A 24,996-nucleotide genomic window follows, 5' to 3' on the forward strand; every position below is an offset into this window, starting at 1 on the left:
GTTCCAAGACCAATGTCTTCTTCCTTAAAGTCCCTATTGAGTAATATCAAGCCTAATCAACTAACCAATAGTTGCTGGATTACAGTCTGTATGCTTTCAGGGATCACAGAGAACAGAAGAGAAACTGTTAGGATGAAGATAGGCAAATGCTACCCTGAGCTTTAAAACACGGGGAAAAAAAAGGAGCAAAAAAATAATGAATTCCACGAACCACGGGTAAGAAGAACTGAAGTCTGTCCAGATCAAACTCCATAACTAGTTACTGAAATGGGGTTAGTGAGCTCTTACAACACGCAGGAAACAGTCATTAAGAGATGATGTGGCTGGGTGCAGTGGCTCAGGCCAGGCGCGGCGGCCCACACCTGTAATCCTGGCGCTGTAGGAGGCTGAGGCGGGTGGATCACCTGAGGTTGGGAGTTTGAGACCAGCCTGATCAACATGAAGAAACCCTATCTCTACTAAAAATACAAAATTAGCTGGGTGTGGTGGCGCATGCTTGTAATCCCAGCTAATTGGGAAGCTGAAGCAGGAGAATCGCTTGAACCAGGGAGGTGGAGGTTGTGGTGAGCTGAGATCGTGCCATTGCACTCTAGCCTGGGCAACAAGAACGAAACTCTGTCTCAAAAAAAATAAAAAAAAAAATTAAAAAGAAATGATGCACGTTCATAAAAAAATAAGTCATACAAAACTCATTTCCCTTGTAGGTAGGTCATTAGTCTGTAAAACAAGGAGTCTGTCTTAAACCTGCCCACGAACTGAATTATTTTAGCTGGGTCAATGATAGGGCACAAAATGGAAACCACAAACTAAGTTACATCCTTTTCAATGCTCTCTCAACTCTGATTATGTTAAGGAGAAAGTCTCAGTTTGCCACTAATCTGCCCTTAGTATCTCTTTCACAAAAGAGGGGCAGAGCCTTGGAGCCAAATAGGATTTAGCCAGAATTCACTAACACTGTTCTGTATTCTATGTGTTTAAGATTTCCTTTCATTTATGGTATTTTTCCATTTAATAAAACGTTCTTTAAAAAAAGATTTCAGAAAGAATAGAGTGATTTAAAGAAAAATATTAAGGAAATAATAGGTGGTATCTGGATTTGGCTAAAGCACAGGCATGGAATAAAAATATCTAAAGTTTGGAAGATCCTGCTGTAAATGGAGCTGGGCAACAGTAGGGAAGGGACCACTCAGTGGCACTTAGGCTGCCTGAGTCCACAGGCACTCACTGTGGAAAGGTCCACGGGCTGCTGGATTAACAGCCATTTCCAACCTTCTCCCTGCTGGCAGGTGCCCATCATTTTTTCTCATATGTGACTCAGGAAAACGCTGATTAGTGTAAGTCATATTTTGTGCCATGGACCCTTCTGGCAGTTGAGGGAAGCCTTGGACCCCTTTAAAGATAATCTTTTTACATACATGAAATATACAGGATTGCAAAGGAAACCAATTATAGTGAAAATAGGTACAAAAACCCATCAAAATCAGGATGTAAGTACCTGTGTTTCTTAGTGATCTCTCACTAAGAGATCTAACATCAGCTCTAAAAACCACTATACTCTCAAAGAAGTGATAAGAGTAAACAATTTTGAAATTCTACAATTACTGTAAAATGATATGAATATATTCTTTATTTCTATTGGTGATGAGGTCATAGATAAATTAGTTTTACTTTGATTTGTTGCTTAATTCATATTCAAAGGAAAAAGTAAATCTTAGCAGTTAATACAAATAAAAACACAGGCTAGGTGCTGTAACTCATGCCTGGAATCCCAGCACTTAGGGAGGCTGAGGCAGGAGGACTGCTTGAGGATGGAAGTTCAAGACCAGCATGGAGGTCAGGCGCACTGGCTCACGCCTGTAATCCCAGCACTTTGGGAGGTCAAGGCGGGCAGATCACTTGAGGTTAGGAGTTTGAGACCAGCCTGATGGTGCCAACATGATGACACCCCATCTCTACTAAAAATACAAAAATGAGCTGGACATGGTGGTGCATGCTTGTAACCCCAGCTACTTGGGAGGCAGAGGCAGGAGAATCACTTGAACCTGGGAGGTGGAGGCTGCAGTGAGCTGAGATCACGCCACTGCACTCCAGCCTGGGTACAGAGTGAGTGAGACTCTGTCTAAAGAAAAAAAAAGGAAGAAAGAAAAAAAAAAAGACCAGCATGGGCAACATAGCAAGATCCCTTATCTACAAAAAATAAAAACAATTAGCCCAGCATGGTGGTACGCATCTATTGTTCCAGCTAGGCAGGAGGCTGAGGTGGGAGGATTGCTTTAGCTCGGGATTTGGAGGCTTAGTGAGCCAGGACTGTGCCATCGCACTTCAGCTTGGGTGAGAGTGAGACTCTGGCTTCCGGGGAAAAAAAGGTATGGTTTTTCCATATCCAAATCCATGGCCCCTCCAAATCCCTGGTCTCAGCCCTAATCATTGGGGTGGGGGAAAAGAGTTCCCTTTCCTGGTTTCACATAGTGATTTAGGATTAGGCATGTCATGCAGATCTGGATAATCAGATGTAAAAGCTGAGGGGCTTATGGGGAAAGTTTTTTTTTTTAACTTTGGAAAAGGCACAAAACAAGAAACTATGGTTGTCCTGCCTTTGGAGATTGGTGTATGAGCATGCAATGCCTGGAGCTATGGCAATCATTTTGCCGCCAAGAAAGGCACTTGTGCTCATGGGAAGAGAATGGCAGAGTAGAAAGAGGGAAAGAACCAAGGTGCCTGATTCTGACCTGGGGCCAAATCTTAGGTTAAACCAACTACCCCTTCCCTGGAGCTGTCTTACTTAGGGACCATCTTCTTTTTTTTTTTCTGAGACAGAGTCTTGCTGTGTTGCCTAGGCTGGAGTGCAGTGGTGTGGTCTCAGCTCACTGTAACTTCTGCCTCCTGGATTCATGCGATTCTTCTGCCTCAGTCTCCTGAGTAGCTGGGACTACAGGTGTGTGCCACCAAGCCCAGCTAATTTTTTTATATTTTTAGTAGAGACAGGGTTTCACTGTGTTAGTCAGGATGATCTGGATCTCCTGACCTCATGATCCACCCGCCTCGGCCTCCCAAAGTGCTGCTCCTGGCCAGGGACTGACTTATGTGAGATGATAAATCTGCTGATTATTTAAGCTGCTTGTACGTTCTAGTATTGCAACATAAAACGCATATAGCCCAAAGTGACCATGAGTCTTTAATTTATGTTTTTTTCCACTTCCAGAAAAAATTAGGTGTCTGGAACCCCCTAATATTTCTGTGTCACAGGGTAGGAGTGACAGAGGTTGCTCTGTGCCCCAAACCCCTCTGTCCTTTATTCCAGTCTCTCGGGCTCCTCGATGTAGAGCAGAAGAGCTGCCTAATAAGAACTGACAGGATGGAGGCCATAGGGACTGCTGATGACAAGAGAGAGCGCTCTTAGCAAAGGATGCCACCCAGAGGGCTGGAGCATGGCTTAGAGCTCTATTCTGGGGGCAGCCATGGGGTGGGGTAGGGAGGAGGCACAGTCAGGGTTCATGGAAAGCTGTTCTGAAAAAGAGGGAACAGGAAGCCCAGCGTAGCTGTGAAGTCAAGAAACAGAGAGTTGGTGTTCAGGTTCTTAACTGGTTCTGATCCAAATATCTGGCCTGATAACAACTCCAATTCTTTACAAGAGCTACTTTTGCTTTTTTCTACCATCAGCCTGTATCTGCCTCTAGTTTCCATGCTATCTATGTGCAAACTTCTCAATTCATAGCCATAAATCTGATAGAAAGCTTGGAGAAGGCATCAGACAGACCCTATAATCTCTGCTAATCCTATAATCAGGAGCTAAACCCAGGACACAAATGGATTTGCAAAAATAAGGATTTTAGGAACTCAAATGGCATTAGCAGGTCTCAGAGACAAATGTACACAATTGAACATGATCCATCAATACAGAAACAGATACAGTATGTTCCTTCTACTCTGTATGAACTATCTGGAAAAATAAAGGACTGAATGGGAAAAGGCTGTTACACCTTCAAGGATGAGAGCAAAGCCATTTCAAAAATGGCTTAAACTGGAAGATTCTCTTACATTGTTTAGGAGTAAGAATGAGAAGAGGAATAGAAGGTATGTGTGTGTGTGGGGGGTGGTGGGGGGAAGAAGATGAGCTCCTTTTTTATTCTAAACACTTTTTGATTATCTTCTTTGTTGTAAAAACAATGAATGATTTCAGCAAGGTAAGAGCAAGGAAGGAAAAATTTTCAAAATAAGTATGTTATACACGTATGGGGCCGTGCAGGAAATTCTGTGGTAAACAGTTTTCAAGTCACTGGTTTCGGATTTTCCGCTCACCTGATCTATCCCAGGGGACAAAGGTCTCTGGAAATCAGGCAGGGCTGCATTTGTCTACAAAGCTGATTCTTTAGGAGTCTGCCTGTCCCTTTGTGGCTGCGGCCTGAATAAATCTCTCTGTGCTACATGTCAGGGCTGCAAAGCTCCCTGACCACACTGAGTGCAGAAGTGATAACACACAAACCACAAGTGCCAATGGCCCAAGTGTGGCGATGGGGCACTTGAGATATGAGGAGGGTCTTGAAAAAACTCTTTCTGCCAAATGGAAACATTTTCTTGGGTTTTCTTCTCTTCTACATACCCAGATATGAAAGAAATGAGTCTGGGGTAAAGTGCTTGACTGGGGCCACATCTTTGTTCCTTTTGGGGAGCAAACACTCCCCTGGAGAAGCTGAGTGCAGGCCAGTGCAAGGGACCCCACTCTGCTACCTTCTGTCCCCAGACACAGCATCTCTCAGGCCCACAGCCCTTCTCTCTGCACTATCCCTCTTCTAAAAGCTTCTAAAATAAAACAGAAGAAAAATATTTATTTGGTTACATTGTCCTATTTAATAGACATGCTAAGTGTTGCAATGTTTATGGTCTGTGTGTGTGTGTGTGTATACAGATTTTATTTTGAGATGGAGTCTCCCTCTGTTACCCAGCATGGAGTGCAATGGCACAATCTCGGCTCACTGCAACCTCTGCCTCTGGGGTTCAAGTGATTCTCCAACCTCCGCCTCCTGAGTAGCTGAGATTACAGGTGCACACCACCAAACTTGGCTACTTTTTGTATTTTTAGTAGAAACGGGGTTTCACCATGTTGGCCAAGCTGGTCTCGAATTCCTGACCTCAAGTGATCTGCCCGCCTTGGCTTTATAACATATATATTACTTATGATGGAATAAATTCAAAATAATTAGGGCAAACGAGATACAAGGAGGGTTTTAATTTGGCAAAGATGAGGCTGGTATTAGCCAGCATCACTGAAATATCGGGGGAGAACTGGTGTCACCTCTGAGATGGGCACCTGATTAAACAAACTTCAGCCACCCCCTTTGGCCTAAGATGGAGATGTTCAGGGGCCAAAGACTGAGACCAGTCTGCCATTCACGGGCCGGTGATGCTGTCAGGCTCTCATATATGCATGAGCCCTTAGAAAGTTCTTCAGTACCCACTTAATTCTTTTCCTTCACAGAAAACAGTACTTAATGAGAATGGTCTTGTTCACCTAAGCAAGTGAGTCAAGGTTATGTGTTTAGAAAGCTCATTAATAACAAATAACATTTTAAAGGAGACAGACTCAGATAGCAGCTGGCAGGAGCCAACTCCTCCAGAGGCATTAAAAACAGGATGGGGTTGGTGATGTACTGACAGGCCTGGTCTCCTATCAGGCTGGAACACCTCTTGGTCCCAATTTGATAGAGAATTTTACCTTGTAGCTACCAGATGTTCAGGAGCCGAATTCTTATTTCTGCCCCTTTTCAGATAATAGGAGCAAAAGAAAGCTTTAATGGGTTAGGAAATCAAACACGTTCAAGCTACCACAGCTCTTGCTTGGGGACAGAGGAAAGGACCAGTCTGGCAGGATGGCCAGCAGTGCTGAGCAGAGGCTACACCCTTCTCAGGCATCTGAGAAGAACGGCAACATCCCCAATTTGTTGGCTGGTTGGTCCGTTCATGTTCATCTTTCCCCTTTTCCACTTATTGTCTCTTCTGCATACACGGGCACCAGCTTGAATGGCTCCTGCTGACTGACACATGGAGGCAGACTGTCAGAGCCAGGGCAGGAAAGACGGGGCGCAAGTTGATCGGTGTATCTGGGATCCCAAGATGGTCTCCTCTTGGGGAGGGATCCCCAGGAGCTCTGTGCCAGATCCAAAGCACCAATTAGTTGCTGGGCCAGAGAGGCTGTTTGCAGGGGAGGGAGGAAAGTCCCTGTCCAGCTCAGACGCTGCTCACTCACACAAGCATCCTTTCAGAGTTACTGGCTGGCAGGGCTCCTCATGGGTTTTTTTCAGGGTTTGTGCACTGAATACAAATCAAGTAGCCTCACTGGGCTGCCATACAAACTATCCATAGTCACCAAGAAAGTGATAGAGAATGAGAGCTCTTCTAGCCAGGCTGCCAGTATCTAGGCATCATGGTAGGAGACCCCCCAGATCCCCAGCTGGTAGGCCCACAAAAGCTGGGGATTTAGCCCCCCGCCAAACCAGAGCCATTTCAGTCTGGTGTTCATCAGAGAAATAGTTAAAAGTAGACCAAGATGAAAGGTTCCCCAGAACACCCTACTTAGCATTCTTGGCTGGTAGTGAGGCAAACATTGAAAGATGGGGATTCATGGCTTGGAGTGGTATTGGGGTAAGGCAGAGTAAGTTTCAAGGTAGTCATGTTACCCATGGTAAAAAGGAAATAAGCAAACAAATCTGCCTGTCAGTTCTAGCCAAATTCAGAGCTGTAGGAGAGAAACTCAGTATATAAAAGTGAGAGAATATGTATATGAATAGACCAATTAGCCAACCAACAAACTGCGAACATTCTCATTCTTCCTACATCTCAATAGAGGAGCTGAGAGTTCCACACCATTAGACCATGTTCACCTATCCCTGATTCCTCTAGATATAAAGGTAATTTTCCACTGGAAGCTTTTGCAGACAGAGTTGCATCTAAAAACATGGAGTGGCTGGGCATGGTGGCTCATGCCTGTAATCCCAGCACTTTGGGAGGCCAAGGTGGGTGGATCACGAGGTCAAGAGATCAAGACCATCCTGGCCAACATGGTGAAACCCCATCTCTACCAAAAATACAAAAAATTAGCTGGGTGTGGCGGTACGCACCGGTAATCCCAGCTACTCAGGAGGCTGAGGCAGGATGATCACTTGAACCCGGGAGGTGGAGGATGCAGTGAGCTGAGATTGTGCCACTGCACTCCAGCCTGGCAACAGAGCAAGATTCCATCTCAAAAAACAAAAACAAAAAACAAAAAAACACATGGAGCAAGAGCAGATTGGAGGTGGGACAGACCTAATTCCTGAAGAAGCTCATGTCATAATAAAAAAGGAATGCAGCATCCAGGAATGTGTGTGTTAGCCAATTCACCCATTGGTTGGTTGATGACTCATGGGGAAGCCAGTGGTATGGGCACTGGGCTGGTCTCCTGGTGTTCCCAATGCTGCACTCCCCTCTACCTCTTATTTTTTAAATTGTTATTATTAATATTTTACAGACGGGGTCTAACTATGTTGTCCAGACTAATCTCAAACTCCTGGGCTCAAGAGATCCTCTAGCCTCAGTCTCCTGTAGTGCTAGGATTACAGACAGGAGCCCCAACACTGCACCCCGCCCCTACCTTTTAAGGTAAAGTTCTTGTCCTTTTGCTCAAAGATGGGAAGGGGTGGGGTAAGTAGTACCAGCTACGAAGAGACAAAATTCAAGCCCACATTTCCATTATGGGTCTGTTAATTCCTTCCCTGAAACTTCTTAGATGAGAAAAGTGAACATGCCAAGGAACTCACATTACTAGCCCGGTACTGAATGATGGACTACTAGAACAGGAAAACCCTAACCATAGCTCAAAAGCTGGAGGCATACAATTGAAAACAATTAGCAAATTGTGCAAGGTGGCTTGATGGCCACAAATGCTGATGTCTGAAGAAAATGAACAACAGGTCAAGAAAGCTGGTAGAGAGGAGGCAGTGCCAATATGGCACCACTCTACAAACCAACGGAGAGGAGAAGAGATACAAGAAACCCCAGAAAAGGACACAATAGGTTTCAAGCCAAATTGAAAAGATTAAAACATCAAGTTCCAAGCTGAGTAAAAGATCTTTAATTTAGTCAGAAATTCCATAGGATAAGTATAAAAAGTATGTCCCTATTTTGTTCCCACTTTCCAGATGCTAAGTTTTTATCTGGAGCAGTGACTCAGTTAAGGGGTTCTAGAATACTCCCAGGAGAAAGATCTTAAACCATGTGACTTTTTTTTCCTTTCATTTTTTTTTTTAAACAGGGTGAAATGCAGTGGTGCGATCTCAGCTCACTGCAACCTCCTCCTCCCAGGCTCAAGCAATCCTTCCATCTCACCCTCCCGAGTAGCTGGGGCTACACACTCAGCTAACTTTTTAGTAGAGATGAGGTCTCACTATGTTGCCCAGGCTGGTCTCAAACTCCTGGGCTCAAGTGATCCTCCCACCTTGGCCCCGCAAAGTGCTGGGATTACAGGCATGAACCACTGTGCCTGGCTTTTTTGTTGTTGTTGTTTTTTGATTTCTGTGACACACCCATGTTTGAAGGAAAAAAAAAATCACAACACAGAGAAACATCTTCCATTCAGGCAAAAGGAAAAGAAAGTCACTGACAAAGCTGGAGGACGCAGGTAGCCTGGGCTCCCAGGCAGACTCATCACACAGCTATTTGCTGTCTCCCCCTGAGTGTTTTTAAATTAAGAGTTCGTTAATGGAATTGTTCTTCAGTCAAGCAAAGTTGGGGACTGGCAGGTAATAGAGATGAGGACCCTGGACAGATGGGCCCAGAAGCTCTGGGCTCCTCTCCTTGCCCAGTGGGTGCCTCTCCACTGTGCTACAGCTCTGGCACTCAGTTGGATATTTATAGCTGCCTTTAAATTTACCCAGCTTTCCATAAAGCGAGGTAATGGGGCGCCCTTTACTGCTGCTAGTGGTGATTGTCCTAACATTCTTTAATTAGCAAAAAGCGTTGGCACAGCCACTTTCAAAGCATTTGATCTTACTGTCCTGGTGCTCCCTATTTCAGGCTCAACAGCCCCCACTCCCTTTGGAGAAAATGCACTTTAGCCAATCTGAAAATGACAGGCTTATGTGTACATCGGCACAGATAATGTGTATTCGTGTACCTATGCTCACTCCTCACATATTCACAACTGCCAAGAACCCGTGAGCCTTTATGATACCTCCATTAAACTCTCCTTCATAAATCTGTTAGCAAGGGGCTAGGAATTCTAAAAATTGAGAACTGGAGACACCTTAAGGTCACTAGGATTCTCCTTCATTTTCCCAGTATTTATGAAACAAAAAAAAATCAGGCTAGCCATTCTTCAACTGCCTCTTCAAAGACTGTAAGTAGAGGTGGGTAGGGCGAGGGCTATCAATAAAATTAGGAAGGCCTGAGCTCTTACCCACCTGGGACATCAAAAACAGTCCTCATCCCTCTGAAATAATAAAATCACTATGGTCTTGGTATCGGAAACAAGATGGAGGGGCTTCTGCTCTCGTGGAGATGTACAATAAACAGCCCATAAACAAGACAATGTAAAGATAATGGAAAATAAAACGAGAAAACAAACCTGGGTGATACGACTGTGATGAATGGGAGAGTAAAGGTCTTAATGAGGAGAACCACGTGGTAAGAGTATTCCAGGAAAAGGAAGCTGACCAGTGTAGCTGAAGTGCAGGGAATGAGGAGGACGATGATAAAACATGAGGGCAGAGGTGCAGGCAGGGAGGAAGGCTTAGGGCCTGTGGGCCATAGGAAGCAGCATGGTTGGTTTTCAAACTACGAGAGGGACACTGGGGCATTTTAAGCAAATCAATAACATAATCTGATCTACTGTCACAAAGATCATTTTGGTTGCTATGGAGAAGAGACTGTAGAGGGCAAGTGTAAAAATCTCTGTCTTGAATAGATTAATTTCTTAGTTTTGAATAAATGTTCTGTGGTTATATAAGATATTAACTCACATAAGAGAAAGCTGGGTGAAGCACATATGGGAACTCAGTACTATTTTTGACCTGTCTGCAAGTTTAAAATTACCTCAAGATTAAAGAAACCAACCCAGTAACTGTTAAACACAAACAACGAAAAACATCTTATACCTTAAATGGAGAATTAAAAGTTATAAATTAGGCGCAGTAATAAGAGCAGATATCTAGAAAAAAGAATTCCCTCAATAACCGACTTTGAATATGACAGCTCCTTCGATACTAATTTCCATAGTAGAAAATAATAGATGCTACCACCATTACTATTTGCTGAGGTTGTGATTTCCTTTACTTGCTTCTAGTTCAACAATATCATGAAATAAGTTACTAATCCCACTTTACACGTTAAGAATCTGAAGCTTAAACAACTAACATACATATACATTGTATGTAAGAGGCAGAACTGGGGCTTAAACTCAGGTTTGTCTGACTCCATAAATGCTTCATACCCACCAGTATGCCACAATGCCCACTAGCATCCACACACATGCGTGCATGTGCTCTTATGTAGCAAAGTTTGTATTAGTCCACTTGGGGAAAAATATTGTTTTGGGTTTTCTCCAACCAAAATCTGAATAATTTTAAGCACACAGTGTGTGTCTGTGAAGAAGTTAATTGTAAGCACAGGCACGAATTAATGATCACATTTATGTGTGAGATACCTGAAAAGCCACTCTATTCATAGCTCTCAGTTCCACATCTGTTCCTGCTGGCTCTGATCTCGAAGTATCCCTTAATCTCCAATGAACATGAAGCTCAACATTTCTAAGACTTAGTTACAGTGGAGCCAAATTTGGTGGCAATGCCAGGAGGCACTTTTGGTATTACTACTGGTAAATGCTTTAGTGTTCCAATATCTCTGGGATAAAATCTAGAGACAATGTCTAGAGAAAGTGAGAAGATCATTTAGAATGGAATCAGAAAGAAACAGAAAATAAGAGGCAGATTTCTCATGAGTGTGTCTTGTCAGCCTGCTCCCTTCTCTCAGCTCATGTGCTGTTTCCTGATTGAGAGACCCTCTCCCTTCCCAGTGGGAAGACCCAACAGCCACACAGCTCCTGCTTGGCTCCCCTACCCTTCACAGGCACAGGTGTGTGGAAGAGTCACCTGCTGGTTATCAGATGCATTGTCCCTTTCCCCCTCCTCTTAAATGGCACATCACAGTGGTTGAGTTTGGGCCCTGTACCCAGACTGAAACCTGGCTCTATCACTGTAATGGGCTGAATGAGCCCCCAGAAAAATAGAGGTCCATCTTCATTCCCAGAACCCCGTGACGGTAAACCTATTTGGAAATTATGTCCGCAAAGACCCATTTAAATTAAGGATCTTGAGATGAGGAGATCATCCTGGATTATCCAGGTAGGCCCTAAATCCAATGAGGTGTCCTTACAAGTCACAAAGAAGAGGGAGGCAGACAGAAAAAGAGAAGGCAATGTGACTATGGAGGCAGATTGAAGTGATATAGCTATAAATCAAGGAATGCTGACAGCCACCAGAAGCTGGCAGGGGCAAGAGACAAGAGGCAAGGCATGATTCTCCCCTAAGGGCCTCTGGAGGGAGTGCAGCCCTGCCAGATTTTGAACTTTTAGCTTCCAGAACTGTGAGAGAATATATTTCTGCTTTAAATCACCAACTATGTGGTGACTTGTTATGGCAGCCTCAAGAAACTAATTTAGTCACTCATTAGTCATTTCTGTGATCCTGAGAACACATCTTAAAATCATCTCCAAAATGGGGAAATCTAATGGTACCCACCTCACAGAGCTGTTGTGAGGAGTAAATATGTGTAACTTAACACAGTGCCAAGTACCTATCAATGCTGCAGTAAATGTTGCTATTAAAACCATTATTTCTGCTATACACAGGCAATTAAAGAGGAAAAACCACAAGGGCCTGGAATGGGCCAGTGTACCTGCAGAAGTGCATTTTCAAGGCTCCTGGCTGGACCTCTCTTTTCCATTTGAACATGCAGGTGACTGTGGCTAGAACACGTACCAAACTCTCCCAAAAGAGGCAGAGGGCTAGCTGGGAGGTTTTCCCTATCACTCAAGTCTGGCAGCCCACAAAGAAATTATAAGCCCTGGAAACCTAGTCTTAGAGGAGAGGGAAAGGCCTATCCATTCTATAGCTTTTTACCATTTGTATTAAGCACTGTCTTTTCTGAGCCAAGGCTTTTAAAAATTGCTCTTGATGGGACCTGGAGGGAGAATGCTTTTTTGTCATTTATTGTCCACTCCCTCTGACTTTCTTAAAGAGCTGAGTCCTCGGGGGAAAAGAACAGTGGATTCTAAGCACACTCAGAAGACTGGGTAACTCTAGAACAGCTGTCTTGTCCCGAATCATCAGGCTCCAGGAATAAAATTCATTCCCTTTATGATTGTGGGTAGTAATGGCACAGCCAGCCTCACTATGGGATTGCAGGCAAGAAAAATAATCTTCCTTTTGCAATTCTGATTTTCTTATTAAACAGAAAATTCATGGCTAGTTGTCCCTGATGGGTGTTTGCAAACGTCGGTGGAAATGAGACACACACACAATGTGTTCACTACCTTGGAAAGAAGGCAGTGACTATTTCCATGTAGATCATTCCTACTTTTTATTATTACTGATCCACCAATCAATTGGTATCTTAGCTTCCCTTTGTGGAGGGCAATTTCCATACTGCTTTTTTCTTTCTAGTTTCCCAAATTCCATTTTTGTCTTTGCTTTTGTTCTGATCCTGCCACTGATGGACCGACCCTTAAAAGGGGCCCAAAAGCTATTTGGTGGCAAAATGATACCCTGCCGAAGACTGCTCACTCCTGGAACACCCTATGAGGCATTATGGACATCTAGTGGCTGCTCAGGATAATGCCTCAGGGATACATATCAGGTTGGGGAGGGGTCTAGCCCTGGGCTTGGCTTTACTAGGAACCCAATTATCCTGGCTGGGTGGGAGAGTCCTGGGTCCTCCAGATGGCCCCTAGTTCGGTCTCCTAGATGACTGCTTCTGTCATTTTCTATTGGGGACCCAAAGTCACTAGGAATTGCAGACTGGTGCTATTGAAGACTCATCTTTATCTCAATCCATCAAAATACAGTAGCTCTGGCATACAAGATCACAGAAGACGGGCATTTGGATATATCTTCAAGGCCCAGGTTTAAATGCCGATGAGCCACACGTTGTCATTTTCACTGAGGAACTGAGGTCAGAAAGAACAGACTGATACTAATTAGTCATGTAGCTTTAGGTAAGTCACTGTGCCTCTCTGAGCTTCATCAGTGACATCTGTAAAGTGAGGTTAAATCCAGATAATCTCCAAGGTCCGTTTTAGTTTAACATTCTGTGATTTATGTGTCTTTTTAGCAGCTGGGAAAACACAGTCCGATCTGCTCTGCTCTGGCACTGTGGATCTCCAGATTAAATGAAGGAAGCATTCTCACTTAACTTTGTGGCCCATATCCAAGACTTGGCTACAATCCTGAAGGATCAACCTTCTTCACAGAGCTACATATCTGAGATGGGGCAGAAATCATGGACTGAGAGAGCTGCAAGAAACTTTCTAATCCATTTCTTTGAGTTTATAAATGGAAAAAACAATGTTTAGAGCTATTTTAAGATTTGTCACATGTCTAATCGGTGGCAGAAAGGGGACTAGAACTCAGGTATCACAATCTTACTGCAGGGCTCATTCTACAATACCAGGCTGCTGGCACAGGCCTTGCCCAACCACCACCAGCTTTTTTAGCTCTCTCTGGCTTTATCACAGAGTCTCCCTGTGTCAAACTGTAAGTGAATACAATCTGAATCCAGTGTTTCTTCCTCTTAGGGTTTAAGTAGCCTTCTTCTCTTCTTATTCCTTGGTGGCACCATTTCAAGGAAGCAGTCAGAACCAGGGGCTGTGAGGAGTAAGAAGCCATGAGAGGCTGCAGTCCCACTTTCAGCTGAGAAGGGCTGTGTGCTACGATGGCCCCACAGCCTCCTCTGCAGTCCAGTTGGTAGGTTCAGTGGTGCTTTCCTGGCCCAGTTGGCCTACAGAAGGCAAAGAAGTCCAGTGTAGAGCTCTACAGAGCTTGGGCATAGTCACCTTCATGGACAGCAGTCACGAATATTTACTGAGAGACAATCTCATTACTAAATACTGGTCTGACCCAAGCCAGCCCCCACTTTCAACCACCTTAACAGTGCTGGGCAGCAGCTTTCATTTGTGGGGCCTGGAGCTGAACAGACAGGGTGTGAGTTTGCCTACACTAGCAGGGGACCAGCCCAGGCAGAGCTCCTGTTGCCTGTGGAGGGACAGTCATACTTAATCATTGCCATCCAGACCCTGGCCAGGGGTCTCCTTAGGCACCAGATGACTCGACTAGGTCAGTGCCAGCTATAAAGGAACAGAACCTCTTGCCAGAAAATCTGAGTGTCCCCCACAGTCCTGTCAGGCTAGGTTCACACTTGAGTCTACAAGATGGTAGTGTCCTGCTTGAGACTAAGAATATGCAGATGGGGCTTCAGTGAAGAACAAAAAAAGAGCTGCTAAGGAGCTGAGACGGAACTAAACCCTAGTATCAGGGTTTGACTTACCTCCATGTGTGCCTCATTCTTTTTCTTGATGAGACATTGTGAGAGTTCATTTTCTCAGCCTGTCCCCTACACTTCATCTTACTTCTATGACACATCCTTCACTGAACTTTCCTACAGTCTCGCTCTCCTCCCCTCTCCACTTGTCCCCACCATCTACTCTATGCAGAGTAGACACAGAGGGCATTCTTGTTATGAAAACACCGGACTCAGGGTTTGAAGGCTGGATGGAAAGGGTGGCTTTGTCACTTTCTAGTGTATGACCTTGGGCAAGTTATTTGCCTGTGTGAGCTAAGTGCCTTCATTTGTGAAATGGAGACAAATGTGGCAATTACTTTCACTGAGTAAATGAAGATTAAACAAGAACAGATCTAAGTTCTTGGTATGGTGGATGGCACATAGTAGATAAGCATCTACTATGCTAAATGACTATTGAAGTGGATGAATGAAACCTGAGTTCTCATCCCGCTGGGAGACTATTTTGGGGAATCACTTCCACACCCAAATTTCTTGACATCTGAGGCGTGCTAGGGCTCAAATCCACTATCAATTACTCGTGACCCTAGGCAACATGTTTGACCCACAGAAAATGAGTAACAGGGTTGCTGGGAACATTAAGAGTGGAATACAGAGTAAGGGATCAAGAAACAGAAACTAGCAAGGTTATTATTTGACAGCAAATGATAATAGAAAGGTCTTGTTAGGAACCGTTTCCAGGACTTCAATAATTCCATGGCATATTTAAGGAGGTTCAGGTTACTGGGCAACAGACAATATTGAGAAATGGGTGTGGTAGAAACCAGGGAACTGAGAAATCCAGGACCTCCTCGTTCTTAAGCAACAGCCCATGTGCAGGTGATCAGGGTTTAACAAGCGAGCCTGCCAGAAAACACACGGGGAAAGTGATGGGGGACTAAGAATCTGGAGGCAGCTCTGGAAGGGAAGGGCTATTAAACCATGCTGTATTCTGTTGGACTGGCTTCCCAGGGCTTAGCTACAGATTGCCCCACCCACAGTCGGCAGAGAAAGGGGCAGTCTTTTTCGGGGGGTGCGGGTGGAAGCTGATCTAGTCCTGTTCGCCTGCACTAGTCTGTCAAATGCCTTAGGGTCTTTTCCTACTAGAAATAGGGGCAAGCATTCCCCCCCACCCCAACCCCAATCGCTACCCGTGGCTGCTACGCAGTTCTCAGAGAGTCCCAGCCAAGGAGGGGCTGGCGAGCTCGCAGGGCAGGGAGCTCAGCCGCCCGCCTCCCTTCCCCCAATTCTCTGGGCGCAGCGGGGAGGAGCAAGGGGCGACTCGGGGCAGCAAAGACTGAGAGAAGCCGCGGCTGCAGCTCCATGAATGAACCGGCTGTGTAGTGGGCTCCGGGAGTTCACCTCAATCCTTCCTGTCGGCCTCTGTGCTGTTCCAGGTTGTCATTCCCCAGCTCGTCGCACTCGGTCATTCCTGCCACTGTTTCCCGCCCCCGCAACCCTCATTAAGAAAACTCTCATTTAAAGCCCCAGTGAGAGCCCAGGAGGAGTGAGGCAGAGCGAGGCAGGGACCGGCGGCAGTGCAGCAGCGAAGCCCGGGTTCTTGGTCCTGGGCGCCACGCGGCTCCCGCCGCCCCCCCTCCCCCCTAGTCCCCAACCACGCAGCTCCGAACTCCGAGCGCGAGTCCGCGGCCCGGACGGCGCCGCAAGGAGCCCGTCAGCATTCGGCGGGGGTGAAGATGATGCGGGCCGGGCAGGAGGCCGGCCAACTGCAGCAGCCCTGCCGCCGGCCGTCGGGCCCCTAAGCCCGGCTCTCTAGAGCCAGGGGGCGCGGGGTGCCGGCCGGAGGGCGGGGGCCGGCGCGGGCTCTCCCGCCGCAGCCCCGCGCCGCTCCAGCCTATCAGCGGCCACCCAGCAGCTCCCTCCGACCGGCCCAAAATAGCTGCGAACGCCTGCGACTTGCGCGCGGCCCCTCGCTTGACGCTCACTCCGGCTCACTCGCCCGCTCGCCCCGGCCCCGCTTCGCTCGTCTAGAGGGGGCGGGGAGGAAGCGACCCGGGGAGGGGGGTGGGGGGAGGGGGAGAGAGGAAGAGAAGAGGAAGGAGGAAGGAGGAAGACCGGCGGCCGGAGGCGCGGGGCTGCGCGGCGCCGGCCGGCGCGGCGCTGGAAGGCGCCGGCGTTAACCCCGCGAGGCAGGCGGCGGAGGGGGAGCGGCGCTAATACATAAGAGCACTGCATCACGCTAATCTTCTCCCAGAACAGTATGCGTCAGCAGTACATTCACGTTCTGACTGAAGGACAAAAGGATGAGAGAGCAGTCTGCGTGGCTGCCGCCTGCAACACCGCGAGCCCGGCGCGAGGAGGAGACGGTGGGCGCCGCGCGCAGGGGCCCCGCTGCTGCTGCTGCCGCCGCCGCCGCCGCTAGCCAGCGGGGACCATGTTCCCGGGCTCCGGAGCGTTTCCCGCAACTGCGACCCCCGCTGCTCACACCGCTGCAGCAGTCCGCGGGCGGCGCGGCCACTGAGGGCGCCGGGAGCCGAAGCCGCGAACTCGCTCCCTCCGCACAAAGCCGGAGCCGGCGGCGCGCCGGGGGCCGGGCAGCGGCGGGCGGCGACGGGCGGTTGCGCGCCGCCGGGGGCTGCGGCCGCCGCCGCCGGACCCGCGCCCGCCCCCGGACTCACTGAAGGGGCCTGCGGTGCGGGCGCGACTGCGGGCACCGCGCGCTCCCCCGGCCGGCGGACCGGGTCCCGGCGCAGCAGCCACACCGCTGGTCCTCGGGAACCGGACGGATCGCCGCCCCGCGCACCTGCAGCCGGCGGACTGGAGAACTGAGCCCGGTTTTTGTCTCTTCCACCCTCCGAGAAGAGGCGAAGAGAAAGGGGGTGTGTGTCGGGGGAGAGCGAAGGCGCCGCGAACACCTCCTAACTCTCGCCGCCCCGCGAGCTCACGACCGCAATCAGCTGCCGCCGGCCCGGAGCGGCCGACGCCGGGAGAGGGAGAGCAGCACCGAGCGAGCGCGGCCTGGGCGGCTTCGGGGCGCCCCCGCACCCCCTCCGGCGGCGGCCCGGGGAGCGGGCCGGTGCCGCCGGAGCGCACTTTGGCGATGAAGCGCCTTCCCCCGCGGCTGGAGCGAGCCGGTGCCAGGGTCCAAGGACAAAGCCGGGAAACGCTGGTGGCGCCGCTCCTCGGGCGGAGGGGGGGGCATGCACCTGCATAGCCCGCCGGGCCTTGGCTCTCCCAGGCACGCCTCAACTCCGCGGCTTCGCCGGCTCCGGCTCCGGCTCCGGATTTACTAGAAGCCATTTTGTCTCCCCCACCCGTCCCCTCCCCTCTCTTCTGCCCTCCCCGCCCCCACTACTTCCCCCTTTTGTTAATTAAAACTAAGAAGTCGGAATGGGAACGAGGTGCCCAGCTCCCGTGGAGAAAGCTTAAGGACACCACACCAGTGCTTTTCTGCCTTCCTTCCGAGGTAGGTGACGGCGAACTGGGTGGGGACGGTTGCAGTGTGGGAGAGTCGTAGCTTTCGGAGGGCTTGCCTTGAGGGTGGGCTGGGAGACCAGGGGCCGCTCTTGAGTTTGGCAGGATTTTTTTTCGGCCACTCCGCTCCGTCTCTCTAATCGCCCCCTCCCCACCTCCTTCTCCAGATGGAAAGAGGAGCTCCTAGCTCACTTAAGCCGGGGTAGGGCTGGTTCTCCTTTCCAAGCCAAAATCCCAGGCGATGGTGAATTATGAACGTGCCACACCATGAAGCTCTTGTGGCAGGTAACTGTGCACCACCACACCTGGAATGCCATCCTGCTCCCAGTCGTCTACCTCACGGCGCAAGTGTGGATTCTGTGTGCAGCCATCGCTGCTGCTGCCTCAGCCGGGCCCCAGAACTGCCCCTCCGTCTGCTCGTGCAGTAACCAGTTCAGCAAGGTGGTGTGCACGCGCCGGGGCCTCTCTGAAGTCCCGCAGGGTATCCCCTCCAACACCCGGTACCTCAACCTCATGGAGAACAACATCCAGATGATCCAGGCCGACACCTTCCGCCACCTCCACCATCTGGAGGTCCTGCAGCTGGGCAGGAACTCCATCCGGCAGATTGAGGTGGGGGCCTTCAATGGCCTGGCTAGCCTCAACACCCTGGAGCTGTTCGACAACTGGCTGACAGTCATCCCCAGCGGGGCCTTTGAATACCTGTCCAAGCTGCGGGAGCTCTGGCTTCGCAACAACCCCATCGAAAGCATCCCCTCTTATGCCTTCAACCGGGTGCCCTCCCTCATGCGCCTGGACTTGGGGGAGCTCAAGAAACTGGAGTATATCTCTGAGGGAGCTTTCGAGGGGCTGTTCAACCTCAAGTACCTGAACTTGGGCATGTGCAACATTAAAGACATGCCCAATCTCACCCCCCTGGTGGGGCTGGAGGAGCTGGAGATGTCAGGAAACCACTTTCCTGAGATAAGGCCTGGCTCCTTCCATGGCCTGAGCTCTCTCAAGAAGCTCTGGGTCATGAACTCACAAGTCAGCCTGATTGAGCGGAATGCTTTTGATGGGCTGGCTTCACTTGTGGAACTCAACTTGGCCCACAATAACCTCTCTTCTTTGCCCCATGACCTCTTTACCCCACTGAGGTACCTGGTGGAGTTGCACCTACACCACAATCCTTGGAACTGTGATTGTGACATTCTGTGGCTAGCCTGGTGGCTTCGAGAGTATATACCCACCAATTCCACCTGCTGTGGCCGCTGTCACGCTCCCATGCACATGCGAGGCCGCTACCTCGTGGAGGTGGACCAGGCCTCCTTCCAGTGCTCTGCCCCCTTCATCATGGATGCACCTCGAGACCTCAATATTTCTGAGGGTCGGATGGCGGAACTTAAGTGTCGGACTCCCCCTATGTCCTCTGTGAAGTGGTTGCTGCCCAATGGGACAGTGCTCAGCCACGCCTCCCGCCACCCACGGATCTCTGTCCTCAATGATGGCACCTTGAACTTCTCCCACGTGCTGCTTTCAGACACTGGGGTATACACATGCATGGTGACCAATGTGGCAGGCAACTCCAACGCCTCGGCCTACCTCAATGTGAGCACGGCCGAGCTCAACACCTCCAACTACAGCTTCTTCACTACAGTCACAGTGGAGACCACGGAAATCTCGCCCGAGGACACAACTCGAAAGTACAAGCCTGTTCCTACCACGTCCACTGGTTACCAGCCGGCATATACCACCTCCACCACGGTGCTCATTCAGACCACCCGTGTGCCCAAGCAGGTGGCAGTACCCGCGACAGACACCACTGACAAGATGCAGACCAGCCTGGATGAAGTCATGAAGACCACCAAGATCATCATTGGCTGCTTTGTGGCAGTGACTCTGCTAGCTGCCGCCATGTTGATTGTCTTCTATAAACTTCGTAAGCGGCACCAGCAGCGGAGTACAGTCACAGCCGCCCGGACAGTTGAGATTATCCAGGTGGACGAAGACATCCCAGCAGCAACATCCGCAGCAGCAACAGCAGCTCCATCCGGTGTATCAGGTGAGGGGGCAGTAGTGCTGCCCACAATTCATGACCATATTAACTACAACACCTACAAACCAGCACATGGGGCCCAATGGACAGAAAACAGCCTGGGGAACTCTCTGCACCCCACAGTCACCACTATCTCTGAACCTTATATAATTCAGACCCATACGAAGGACAAGGTACAGGAAACTCAAATATGACTCCCCTCCCCCAAAAAACTTATAAAATGCAATAGAATGCACACAAAAAAAGACAGCAACTTTTGTACAGAGTGGGGAGAGACTTTTTCTTGTATATGCTTATATATTAAATCTATGGGCTGGTTAAAAAAACAGATTATATTAAAATTTAAAAACAAAACGTCAAAACAAAAATATTTTCTAACTTGTAAGTTCTATTTAAAGGGGTGGGAGGGAGTCTTGGGAATGTTGTGGGGTACAAGCCACACGTTAACTTGCTATGCTGCCAGAAGGGATTTCTGGTATAAGGTTGAAATCCCTGAGATAAAATAAAACTAAAACAACAAACATCCCTAAAGAGGTAGGGTGTGGGTTGCTGAGGGGGCAAGAGGGTTAGACTGAATCTGTCATTTTATATAGAAGATGCTTCATAGGACACAGGAATACCCATTTCTACAGACGTCTTTCTTAAGCCGAGAGCTGTCTTTGCAGAATTATCTTATAAAAAAAAAATACAAAAAAAAAAAAGCACCATGAATTTGTACTGTGCCAAAATGTTAGTGGCAATAATTTTTTTCTTCAGAGGCTAAGGGGAGGATAGATCTATACATGTATTTTAAGCAGGAAAACCACCAAAATTCAAACGAACCCTTAAAGGGGCTGAGTCTTTGTCCATGTGCACAACTCTTGTGGTCTATGCACTGGGACACGCATGTGCCTTGCCTGACAGAATGCTTAGGAAGGAGCATAGAAGGACAGGAGCTGGCGTAGCTCTCAGTCTAATGCTTTCACAATGCACCAGATTCCTGCAGTTGGGTTTAACCCACTCTGCAAGGCATGTGTCTATTCAGGGTTTCCCAGGAGGAGGAGGAGGCCCCTGAAGGGGGTGCGGCAGGCAGCAGGGGGGTGGGAAGGGAGGGCAGAGCAGAGAGAATGTATTCACAGGAGGCCATAAATTAGCATTGTGCCATGTCCACCTGTTGTTTCTGGAATCTGACAAATGATTGTAGACAATGATGGCATTTTATGATTTTTTAAAAAAAATTTTGTTTGTTTTAAGGTGGAGAGGGAGGAGAAGCTGGAAGTGGGGAGCTTGGGAGTGGAAGCTTTTCTCATGCTTGTGATTTGGTGACTTTTCTAAATGCTGATTCATTAGGGATTATTACAGCGGATGTCAACTGGTTGTGGTGATGGGCTGGGGGCAGAACATAAGTAGCAAAGAAAAAGGAGAGATGAAAAGGGTACAGGCTCATGTAAAGTAATGAAGCCTTTCCCAACGAGGATGGTTCACAAAAAAGCTGTGAGATTCACAGTTCCAAGTGACACGCATGCACACATGGAGTTCCACATGGGGTCCTGCTGAATGGGGCACACTGAGGGGAAGCTTCCCTCTCCCAGGCCACCTCAGGAGGAGGTGGAAGAGAAAGGGTGGGTGTGGGTTGGGGAAGGCAGAGATCTCTGTTATTCTGGTCCATTTAATGATGTAACTTCTTTCAGTTATTATTTTAGCTTTAAAAGGAAATAAGGGGTTCAGATTTGAAAGGGGGCGGTATGGGCGGGGGTGGGGGGGATTGCCAACAAAAGAACACTGATTGTAACGTGAGAAAAGTGTATTTTTGTATTTTAATAAATATTGTTCAATTTTTAATTCAATGTCCCCAAAGGGTTAAATTGAATAAGACCCTGAACCTATAGATTCTTATGAGCCAAGTCATTTCTCTTTAATAAAAAAAGGTGGGGAGGGGAGGGTAGAGGTATGATGGGGGAAAGACAAATGTTAAATTATTTTCAAGTATGAGAAAATGCTAAAGCTGTCAATAACCTTTCCTTAGCTTAAATAAAAGTACCCCGATTCTAGTGCACCTTCCACAAGCTAACTGTGTTAGTCCCTGGCTTTGTTGGGGGTATAACCAAATTCCCTCTGCCCTGGAAAAGCAGGGGAAATGGGTCAGCCTCAGCTCCTGGGACCTGGCCAAAAGTTAAATGCCACCTCAGCAGAAGCTGCTGGTCAGGCAGCACCAGCTCTAGCCGAGGACCCTGGGGGACCTGGATTTCAGAGGTCTGCAGTTACGTAGTTTGGCTTAAATTTTCCACAGGCAATGTTGCTTCTGTTCTCTGGGTGCTAAATAATCCAAACATGTCTTGGTGGTAGGTGTCTGTCTCCTGATGCTTACCGAGTAATAATGTCCAGAGGCTGCATGCAGTGGGACCCTGCGTTTCTTTAGTGCTAGTATTTATACTAATGCAGGGAATTGGGACTGAGTGGGTGTGCACTCTTTGGTACTGAGGAAGGAAAGAGAGGCAGGAAGCGCTCTGCAGCAGTTGGCTAAGAAAGGGCCAATTCTTAATCCTCCTGGGTATATACATCATTTCTGGGTATGCGTGCCAGCACATATGCATGGCCACACACTTATAAACTGCCACTCACAGTTCTAGGCACCAAAGATATGTTCCTCCTGCCTCTCCTTTACCACCATACCCCGAATAAAAAGAAAACTGAAGGAGAGCAAAGGGTGGGACTTGGCTAGGACCAGGTGGAAAAGCAAGAAATTACTCCCTTTCCTAGTGCCATAAGACACAACTCAGGCTGTTTAAAACAGCTTCCCGGGTATGCATTCAGAGGAAATTGCGGAGGAAGTTGCTGCTTCAGAAATAGAGGATAAGGAGCCAATTTCCTAACACCCTTCCTTTTTTTTTTTTTTTTGACAGCTATTTGAGCAGACAGGGAATTATGCAATAACTCTGCAATGACTAAGGGTCTGTGGCTTACAGTAACGGTCCTAAAAATCTTGGGAAAGAGTCCTATGGACAAATACATTTGTCCCAAGGAAGAGTATATTCGGCTCCAATCTGTGGGAGAAGGACTTTTCAAAGAAACCTCAAAGGAGTTGGGGGAGACTAAGTATATGGATCCTAGATTTAAGTATCCTCAGAGCTGCAAGGAGAGTTCCTTACCCCAGCAGGCCTGCCCTTTGATCCGTGCAGTTTTAACTTTTACAGCAGTAACCTTCCTTTGCTATAATGGGTATATCTTCCTCTGTAGCAGGCACTTGGGACAGCTTTTCAGAGAGGCATCCTGTGAGTACCAAAAATGCAGCCATTAATGCTGTGTAAGTGAGTCATCCTTGGCCTGGCCAAGGTTTGTTACCTAGGAATGGAACATGGGTTGGTAGCTCTTTGGGGGGTAGTTATAGCAACATGTTGGATGTAAAGACTTTGCTGCTGATGTATGGAGTTAGAGGATTTTCATTATAGAACTTAAGGCTGTGAAAAATCATTTAGTCTAATCCCTTCACATTTTACAGTCAAAGAAACTGAGCCCCAGAGAAATTAAAAGACATATCCAAGGTCACACTGCTAGTTAATGGAGAAGGTGGGACTAAAGCCCAGGTCTCTGGACTCCTGAGTCAATGTGCTTTCTCACCCAGGCTGTTATTGGCTATCAAGAATATACTTCTTAACTTGCACAACGCAGTTAAAATGGGACCTTCCTAAGAGACTTCTGTGTTCTCTTATTCCTTTTAGAACTGTTCAATCTCTTTAGAACTGGCTCTACTTCCTTCTAAGGCCTGACTACAGGGGCTCCGCATGTGCTAAGGGGTTAGATTCTCAGTACTGTACGTAACAGTTTCCTGATTCTTAGGCCCAATGGCAGGCAGAAACTGCAGGATCCCACAGAGGGTGACAGCTAAAGGGGAAGGAGTGAAGCAGATAAGACTTGGTGTTTTACTTGTCTTGTGAGAAAAGGTGGCTTGGCCTTCTGCCAGCCTTGGACTTGGAAGCTCTGCAGTGTAGAGGAGGTCTTAAAACACCTATCGGACCACAGAAGTTCCCCATAATGGAGTGGTTTTTGCTTATCCGGCTCAACAGTGAGAATACTGGGAGGCTCTTTCACTCTTCGGCTCCACTGTATCTACTCCAGCTCTAGCTCTTTAAGTACCATGCTGTAGCTGCTACTTCTATAATGTGCTCCAGGGCTTTTTAACACCCTTCAGCTGCATCCTATTATCAAAGGCGGTAAAGGTAGATAGGCTAGCTTCTAAGGCCTACAGATATTAGCTTTACCATGGCTATTTAACATGTATTGAGGCCAGCAACTTGCTGGGTGCTGGACGGAAACAACCAGAAGAGAGTCCCTACAAGACAATTCCTATTGTCTGGGAAGAGGGTCAGAATCTATGGTCTCTGGCTTCCTTCAGTGGTAATGGGTAGAGACTGGGAGAGGGCTAAGTGGGCCTTACTCACCCCAGGTTTCTACCTCAGGGGGCCAGGGCCTATAATTAAGGCTCCATCATTTCACTGCAACAAAGCAGCAGGGGCTTAAAATTAGAAAAGACAAAAGAGAGAGAGAGGAACATTTATATCCAAACATATGTCTGATTTTATCTCCTCTGCTGGCACTCAGCACTCCATGCCATCGGCTAATGCAGGCACTGTTCATGCCATTTCCAAATCCTGCCTTAGCTAAACTGCAAGGCAGCTTTTGGCTCAAAGCAACTGCCTTGGTCTCCATCCTTTCAGGAAGCACATTCTTCTCTCATGCAGGGGGAAGAATAGATTGGACAGTGGGTTAATGTTGTTTTCATCTTTGCTTTAAATTAAAATGAAGTAAATTACTTCTTGGAGTAAGGATAAGGGCTTCAGGAACTAGATCAGTGAAACATATATCCACACACACATACACAAAGCAATATAGCATAGTGCTTGCAAGCACAGACTCTGTAGCCAGTCTTCCTGTGTCGAATCCTAGTTCCATCCTTACTAGCTGTG

At 47.8% G+C, this 24,996-nt stretch overlaps 2 protein-coding genes across 2 annotated transcripts in view; one reads left to right on the top strand and one right to left on the bottom strand.

Annotated features, from left to right (window-relative positions):
* SND1 (staphylococcal nuclease and tudor domain containing 1) overlaps window positions 1-24,996 on the bottom strand; it is a 444,881-nt gene that overhangs the window by 45,458 nt on the left and 374,427 nt on the right. The window lies entirely within an intron of this gene.
* On the top strand, window positions 17,354-23,248 carry LRRC4 (leucine rich repeat containing 4). The gene is made up of 2 exons (XM_012473983.3): window positions 17,354-18,010; window positions 18,186-23,248. Exon 2 carries the CDS (start codon window positions 18,286-18,288, stop codon window positions 20,245-20,247), a length of 1,962 nt encoding a protein of 653 aa, XP_012329406.1. The 5' UTR covers window positions 17,354-18,010; window positions 18,186-18,285; the 3' UTR covers window positions 20,248-23,248.

Source organism: Aotus nancymaae, unplaced genomic scaffold, assembly GCF_030222135.1.
Source record: "Aotus nancymaae isolate 86718 unplaced genomic scaffold, 86718_ANA_hifiasm-v0.15.2.pri h1tg000002l, whole genome shotgun sequence".
In the NCBI taxonomy this organism is placed as follows: domain Eukaryota; kingdom Metazoa; phylum Chordata; class Mammalia; order Primates; family Aotidae; genus Aotus; species Aotus nancymaae.